Consider the following 8,295-nt stretch of genomic DNA (forward strand, 5'->3'; position numbering starts at 1 on the left):
AGGGCTAACAGAGGGACAGGGGAGTGTGATTATTGGTGCGTTTAGATTAATGGTACATAAAGAGATGGACTATGGCTAACAGAGGGACAGGGGAGTGTGATTATTGGTGGGCTTAGGTGAATGGTACATAAAGAGATGGACTAGGGCTAACAGAGGGACAGAGGAGTGTGTGACCAGTTGGTCTAGAAAAGCCCTGACTAAACTACTGTGCCTCTGATTTGGTCGGATGCCGATATATTAACACACACACACACACACACACACCCACCCCCCATCTCTCCTGGCTACTTTGTGTGGACATCACACAATACTAGTTAATAAGACCATTCACTAGCTGTGTGTGGAGGGACATGACAGACCTGGGTTTATTGAAAATAAATACTTTCCCTGTGTGGGGTACCATTTGAAGAGTTCCTGTATGACTGTGTGGGGTACCATTTGAAGAGTTCCTGTATGACTGTGTGGGGTACCATTTGAAGAGTTCCTGTATGACTGTGTGGTACCATTTGAAGAGTTCCTGTATGACTGTGTGTGGTACCATTTGAAGAGTTCCTGTATGACTGTGTGGGGTACCATTTGAAGAGTTCCTGTATGACTGTGTGTAGTACCATTTGAAGAGTTCCTGTATGACTGTGTGTGGTACCATTTTAAGAGTTCCTGTATGACTGTGTGTGGTACCATTTGAAGAGTTCCTGTATGACTGTGTGGGGTACCATTTGAAGAGTTCCTGTATGACTGTGTGGGGTACCATTTGAAGAGTTCCTGTATGACTGTGTGGGGTACCATTTGAAGAGTTCCTGTATGACTGTGTGTGGTACCATTTGAAGAGTTCCTGTATGACTGTGTGGGTTACCATTTGAAGAGTTCCTGTATGACTGTGTGGGGTACCATTTGAAGAGTTCCTGTATGACTGTGTGGGGTGACATTTGAAGAGTTCCTGTATGACTGTGTGTGGTGACATTTGAAGAGTTCCTGTATGACCGTGTGTGGTACCATTTGAAGAGTTCCTGTATGACTGTGTGTGGTACCATTTGAAGAGTTCCTGTATGACTGTGTGTGGTACCATTTGAAGAGTTCCTGTATGACTGTGTGGGGTACCATTTGAAGAGTTCCTGTATGACTGTGTGTGGTACCATTTGAAGAGTTCCTGTATGACTGTGTGTGGTACCATTTGAAGAGTTCCTGTATGACTGTGTGTGGTACCATTTGAAGAGTTCCTGTATGACTGTGTGGGGTACCATTGAGAAGCATGCTACAGGTAGTAATGAGACCTAAAGGTCTGCGTGGGGTACCATTGAGAATCATGCTACAGGTAGTAATGAGACCTAAAGGTCTGTGTGGGGTACCATTGAGAAGCATGCTACAGGTAGTAATGAGACCTAAAGGTCTGTGTGGGGTACCATTGAGAAGCATGCTACAGGTAGTAATGAGACCTAAAGGTCTGTGTGGGGTACCATTGAGAAGCATGCTACAGGTAGTAATGAGACCTAAAGGTCTGTGTGGGGTACCATTGAGAAGCATGCTACAGGTAGTAATGAGACCTAAAGGTCAGTGTGGGGTACCATTGAGAAGCATGCTACAGGTAGTAATGAGACCTAAAGGTCTGTGTGGGGTACCATTGAGAAGCATGCTACAGGTAGTAATGAGACCTAAAGGTCTGTGTGGGGTACCATTGAGAAGCATGCTACAGGTAGTAATGAGACCTAAAGGTCTGTGTGGGGTACCATTGAGAAGCATGCTACAGGTAGTAATGAGACCTAAAGGTCAGTGTGTGGTACCATTGAGAAGCATGCTACAGGTAGTAATGAGACCTAAAGGTCTGTGTGGGGTACCATTGAGAAGCATGCTACAGGCAGTAATGAGACCTAAAGGTCAGTGTGTGGTACCATTGAGAAGCATGCTACAGGTAGTAATGAGACCTAAAGGTCTGTGTGGGGTACCATTGAGAAGCATGCTACAGGTAGTAATGAGACCTAAAGGTCTGTGTGGGGTACCATTGAGAAGCATGCTACAGGTAGTAATGAGACCTAAAGGTCTGTGTGGGGTACCATTGAGAAGCATGCTACAGGCAGTAATTAGACCTAAAGGTCTGTGTGGGGTACCATTGAGAAGCATGCTACAGGTAGTAATGAGACCTAAAGGTCAGTGTGGGGTACCATTGAGAAGCATGCTACAGGTAGTAATGAGACTTAAAGGTCTGTGTGGGGTACCATTGAGAAGCATGCTACAGGCAGTAATGAGACCTAAAGGTCTGTGTGGGGTACCATTGAGAAGCATGCTACAGGCAGTAATGAGACCTAAAGGTCAGTGTGTGACCCCATATTGGTCTGTTTCCCCACCAGGTATTACTACAACAAGAGAATCCTCCACAAGACCAAAGGGAAGAGGTTCACCTACAAGTTCAACTTCAACAAACTGGTCCTGGTCAACTACCCATTCATAGACATGGGCTCCACAGGTATCGCTCACTGTGTGTGTGGTGTGTGGTGTGTGTGTGTGTGTGTGTGTGTCACAGACATCACTAAATCCTTAAACACTGACTGTGCTAATCCATATCATTACTTAGTGTATATTACTCCCCTCATCATTACATCACTCTGTTCTCCTCCTCTCTTCCCTCTCTCTCCTGTTCTCTAACAGGTAGTGGTGTTCCTCAGAGTGCTCCACCGTTGCCTTCCGCAGCCGGAACTCATTTCCGCTTCCCACCCTCCACGCCATCCGACATGCTTTCACCCAATGAGGACCTGCGTAGCCCCGGGGGCGTGTTCAGCGCCGTGGCTCGGCGAATAGCTCGCGGCTCGGTCAGCGACTGCAGCGATGGAACCTCCGTCAACTCTGAGATCGAGGACGGCAGCGGGGGAGGAGGGGAGGACAGGGGGGGAGAGAGAGGGCTGAGTGGGGGAGGAGGGCCAGGGGGAGGAGGGGGAGGGTACAGGAGTATGATCCACCCCCGTTTGTCACATGAGTCTCTGTTTAGGATGTATGGTGGAGCTGGGAACCCCAACGCCCACCCAGGCTCCCGCGGCCCCCTGGGACACAGGGTCCACCCCGACAACTTGTCCCCCTTCCCCGTGTCCCCCCTGCCTGGCCCTGGGGGTGCAGGGCTCATAGCCCCACCTCTGTCCCCAGCCCTGTCCTTGACCCCCTCTTCCCACCTGCCCTACACCCCATCCCCCTCCCTCTCCCCCATGTTGGGCTCCCACTTCTCCTTCAACCCTGAGGAAATGAAGCGCTACCTGCAGGCCCACCACCAGAGTGTTTACAACTACCACCTCAGCCCCAGAGCCTTCCTCCACTACCCCAACGTCATCATTCCCCAGCCACACCGCCTCGCCCAAGACAAGAGAGAACTGGGTGAGAGGGGAGGAGCAGAGAGAGGAGGAGAACGCTCAGGTCTGAATAGTCATCGACACCCATCACCCCTGTCCCAATCCCACTCTCCTCACCCTCACTCAGCCCACCCTCACTCGGCCCATTCCCACCCCCACCCCATCCACCACCCACTGCACCTGGGTGAGGAGCCGCCTCACCTCTCGCCCTTCAAGTTCAAGCTGCAGCCTCCTCCATTGGGCCGGAAGCAGAGGGACGGTAGCCAGAACCACCACCCCAGGCAGAGCTCACTGTCCTTGGGCTCAGGGTCCCTGTCGTCCTCCGGTCTGGGGTCCTCCCTGTCCTTCGGCAGTGACCTGAGCTCAGCTGGCGGGTCAGGACTCATCTCCAACTCCTCCTCCACCGGCTCCCTCAACAGCACCGGGCTGCCCAAGATCAAGGTGAGACCCACAAGGGGACATAGTCACTTTGAACTGTTTGACTGTATGTGTTGAGGATCCTGATGGCTAAACGTTTGTGACTGTGATATCGACACTCTCTGTCTCTCTGTAGGTGGAGCCCATCTCAGATATTGAGTCAGAAGAAGAGGTGGAGGTGACTGACATCAGCGACGAAGACCCCGACGACCGGGGCTACGAGTACGACCTCTTCTCCCCCCGACACCCCCGGCCTCACCTCCACCACCCCAACGGGACCTCCTCCCACCCACACCCCCACGACGAGGACCTGGATGAGGATGTCTTCAAGGCCCCCGCACCCCCTCCTCCAGGCCTGCTGCCCTTCTTCACCTCCCACCCCCACCGCGGACCACCCACCCTGAAGAGTGAGCCGGCCGAGCCAGGCGACACCCCCCCTCCCCAGTCCCCCGCCCAGGGGCAGACCAAGTGCATTCCACTCAAGCTGCGCTTCAAACGGCGCTGGAGTGAAGACCAACGAATGGAGGCCATGGAAGAGCAGGACGACAAGAAAGTACGAGGGGAGAAGGAGAGGGAAAGAGAGACGGAGAAGAATGGAGGGATGCAGGAGAACGGGGCTGGCAGCGCCCCCAGTCCCCCAGCCCTGGGGGGGTATGAGTGTTCCCTCCCGTTGGCTCAGAGGGGGGTGAACCAGGACCTGCACCAGGCCACCGCCCAACTGTCACTGGAGAACAAGGACTGCTGATGCTGATCCACACACATAGATACATAGAAACACTAATGCTAGCAGACAGTGGTGGTTTAGGATAGTGTAAATGACTCCTGTAGTCCTCCTGCCACTCTGACAGACAGACAGTTCTCTCCTAACTCAAACTAAACCTGGGCCTAATCAAACTCCAAACCCTGATGCAGTCCACACCCTCCTCCCAAAGCCCTTACCTTCTACTGTAACAAGACGCCTCCCTCAGAGACTTGTAGAAAAGAGGAGAGAGGGGACTTTTGGTCCAAGCAAGCCCAGACTCAGTGACTTAAACCAGGGGCAGAAGCAGAGGGGACGCTACTCTCTGCTTGTGTCTGGATGGAACCCCCAAGCCAGCTTCCAGTCCAGCCCACCGTCAGCCTCGTGTCCAGCCTCTAGCCCAGCACTGCCCCACATCTCTTACCCCACATCTCTTACCCCACATCTCTTGCCCCACATCTCTTGCCCCACACCCCTCTAGGGTTAGACTCTTTCTCCTCAGGGGACCCCAACTCAGACAGCCCAGCTCCACAGCCCTGCAGACACGGAGGATGAGATTTCTCCCATTTTATTTTTGTATAGAGATGAAGACGGGGCTTCTACAAGTGCCTGTACCTGTATCAGAGAGGAGAGCATGGGTGTAAGAGTATGACCCTGAAGAAGGCACAGTGATGCCGAAACGTTGGTGATTTACCCAATAAATGACCGGGAGTTTATACATAGTGTGAGACTCTCTATTATTTCTGTAATAGTATCCCCCCCCCCGTTCTTACCCATAACAGACACACAGGAAAGTTGGGCTGTCGATTGGGGGCTGTGGAACCTAGTCGTGGTGAACTGGCAGAGACTCCTCCTCGCAACACTGGCCACGCCACTCAGGGATGCCACAGACACACACACACCAGCTGCTGGGGAAACGGGCAGTGGCAGGACTTTGGGACATGGCTTTGCTCTTGGACTGCTACTGAAGGGTACTGCTATTCAACACACACTTTATTTCTCTGTAACACTCCTCTGTCATCACTTTTGTACTTTCCTCTCTTTCTGTAATCTTTTCTCTCTCTCTCCTACTTCCTTCCCTTTCTTTTGTGGACCATGCCTGAAAGATCCTGATCTAAATGAGAGAAGGGAGAGGGTGGAGGATAAACGGGGGAGGAGGGAGCAGTGGCTTGGTTGTTAGATGACAGAGAGGAACAGCGAGGGGACCATTGGGAGGGGGAGAGAGCTCTCCTATGGAAAAGGAGAGTGGGGGGTCCAGTATCTTTTAACTGTTAGCTTATCCTAGCTTAGCCTTGTCTATCCCATGGCAGGGCAGAAGCAAGGGTCACCTGCACAGAATCCTAGTTCACCAGCTCCACCCAAATCCCTTACTCCTGTTCTATCAACCATAGTCTCATAGTGTTAACTAAACCAGCAGAATACGCACACAACACCGCATATGCAAGCACACCTGTAGACACACACACACACACACACACACACATATACATATATATACACACACACACACTGCCTCTCTATGCCTTGTTTTATAGCATGTATAAACTCTTTACAAGAGTCTTAATAAAAAATATATATAAAACGAGAAAGTCCAACTGAGATATACACAGTCGTTTGTATAAACTATATATTTATACACTGAACAAAAATATAAATGCAACATGTAAAGTGTTGGTCCCATGTCCCAAATAAAAGATCCCAGACATTTTCCATACACACAAAAAAAGCTTATTTCTCTCAAATTTTGTGCACAAATGTATTTATATCCCTGTTAGTGAGCATTTCTCCTTTGCCAAGATAATCCATCCACCTGACAGGTGTGGCATATCAAGAAGCTGATTAAACGGCACGATCATTACACAGGTGCACCTTGTGCTGAGGACAATAAAAGGCCACTCTAGAATGTGCCGTTTTGTCAAATAACACAATGCCACAGGTGGCTCAAGTTTTGAGGGACCGTGCAATTGGCATGCTGACTGCACGAATGTCCACCAGAGATGTTACCAGAGAATTTAATGTTCATTTCTCTACCATAAGCCACCTCCAATGTTGTTTTAGAAATTTGGCTCTATGTCCAACCGGCCTCACAACCGCAGACCATGTGTATGGCGTCGTGTGGACGAGAAGTTTGCTGATGTCAACGTTGTGAACAGAGTGCCCCATGGTGGCGTTGGGGTTATGGTATGGGCAGGCATAAGCTATGGACAAGGAACACAATTACATTTTATTGATGGCAATTTGAATGCAGAGAGATACCGTGAAGAGATCCTGAGGCCCTTTGTCGTGCCATTCATCCGCTGCCATCCCCTCATGTTTCAGAATAATGCACTGCACCATGTCGCAAGGATCTGTACACAGTTCCTGGAAGCTGAAAATATCCCAGTTCTTCCATGGCCTGCATACTCACCAGACATGTCACCCATTGAGCATATTTGAGATGCTCTGGATCGACGTGTATGACAGCGTGTTCCAGTTCCCGCCAAGATCCAGCAACTTTGCACAGCCATTGAAGGGGAGGGGGACAACATTCCACAGGCCACAATCAACAGCCTGATCAACTCTATGCTACCTTTTTTTTAAGGTATCTGTGACGAATAGATGTTTATCTGTATTCCCAGTCATATGAAATCCATAGAATAGGGCCAAAGGAATTTATTTCAATTGACTGATTTCCTTCTATGAACTGTAACTCAGTAAAATCTTTGAAATTGTTGCATGTTGCGTTTATATTTTTGCTCAGTATATATTATATATGAAATTCCAAACTGATATAAAAAACTAAAACAACATGCCATTTAATGAAATGACAGATTTAGGATGTTTTTGTGAGTGATTCGTTCTGGTAGGCGAGGGGAGAGCATATCCTGTTTCTCAGCGGGTAAACTTCCTTAGGGGAGGGAGACAACGGGATGGGTAGGAGTCCAAATGTTTTGTTATGACCAAGGGACAACAAACAACACAGGATAGACAGACAAAATGATGAAAATAATGAGAATCATGAAAGAACTGCATTTGTAGTACACTGAATATTCAGTACTCTGAATATACAGTACACTGAATATACAGTACACTGAATATACAGTACACTGAATATACAGTACACTGAATATACAGTACACTGAATATGCAGCAGTATCCTTTAAACATGCCTATTCTATCTGCCATCACGGTGCCCTACTCCCCCTCAGCTTGTAGAAGACCTGACCACCATCACCTGTCCCCAGTCTCCCTCTGGGCTGGTCTCACCTTACGGGGACCTCATCTCACTGTAATAGACCTCACAACTCCCCCTTGCCCCAGTGGGAGTGATTGAGCTCAGGGTTAGCCAGGCCAGGGGATTTTAGTTGATGGGATATCCTGTCGTTTCTCAGCTCCAACCAGTTATGCCAGTTCTCTACAGCGGCCAGTTTACTAATCGTGACTGGATCGGCTATATTCCCAGCAGGTTGGTGGGGGTGGAGGCTGAGGTTAAGGATTGCTGTACAGATAACAGTGGAGGCTGGAAAGCTGACGTGAGACTTCACCTGGAATACCCTGCCCACTATCTCAAACACACACACACACAGACTCACATTTCCAAACCCCTCCCACACACTCTGTCCTCACTGTTTTGCTGCTTTGATGTTTTGACATCCTGGAGCGTTCGAGGTCTGGAGACTGGGCCAAACGGCCCTCTGATTGGCTCAGGGCAATCAAAGACTTGACCAACCAGTAAGAACTCTTAACAGGAATGGCAGGCCTCCAGACTGGGAAGTGTGTGGCTGAGCAAGTCACAATCATCGGACTGCTGTTATTGTCCATCCTGGTGGT

The 8,295-nt window shown here is 49.7% G+C and overlaps 1 protein-coding gene across 2 annotated transcripts in view; it reads left to right on the forward strand.

The window, feature by feature from the left end:
• Positions 1 to 7,462, forward strand: part of LOC139422386 (ETS domain-containing transcription factor ERF-like) — an 88,613-nt gene extending 81,151 nt beyond the window's left edge. For both annotated transcript variants that reach the window (XM_071173590.1, XM_071173595.1), the window contains exons 3-5: positions 2,343 to 2,458; positions 2,641 to 3,770; positions 3,883 to 7,462. In XM_071173590.1, the coding sequence (XP_071029691.1) occupies positions 2,343 to 2,458; positions 2,641 to 3,770; positions 3,883 to 4,491 (1,855 nt within the window). In that variant the 3' untranslated portion in view covers positions 4,492 to 7,462. The remainder of the gene's footprint in view (positions 1 to 2,342; positions 2,459 to 2,640; positions 3,771 to 3,882) is intronic.
• Positions 7,463 to 8,295: the final 833 nt, after the last annotated feature.

The sequence above is a fragment of the Oncorhynchus clarkii genome, chromosome 2 (genome assembly GCF_045791955.1).
Source record: "Oncorhynchus clarkii lewisi isolate Uvic-CL-2024 chromosome 2, UVic_Ocla_1.0, whole genome shotgun sequence".
Lineage (NCBI taxonomy): Eukaryota > Metazoa > Chordata > Actinopteri > Salmoniformes > Salmonidae > Oncorhynchus > Oncorhynchus clarkii.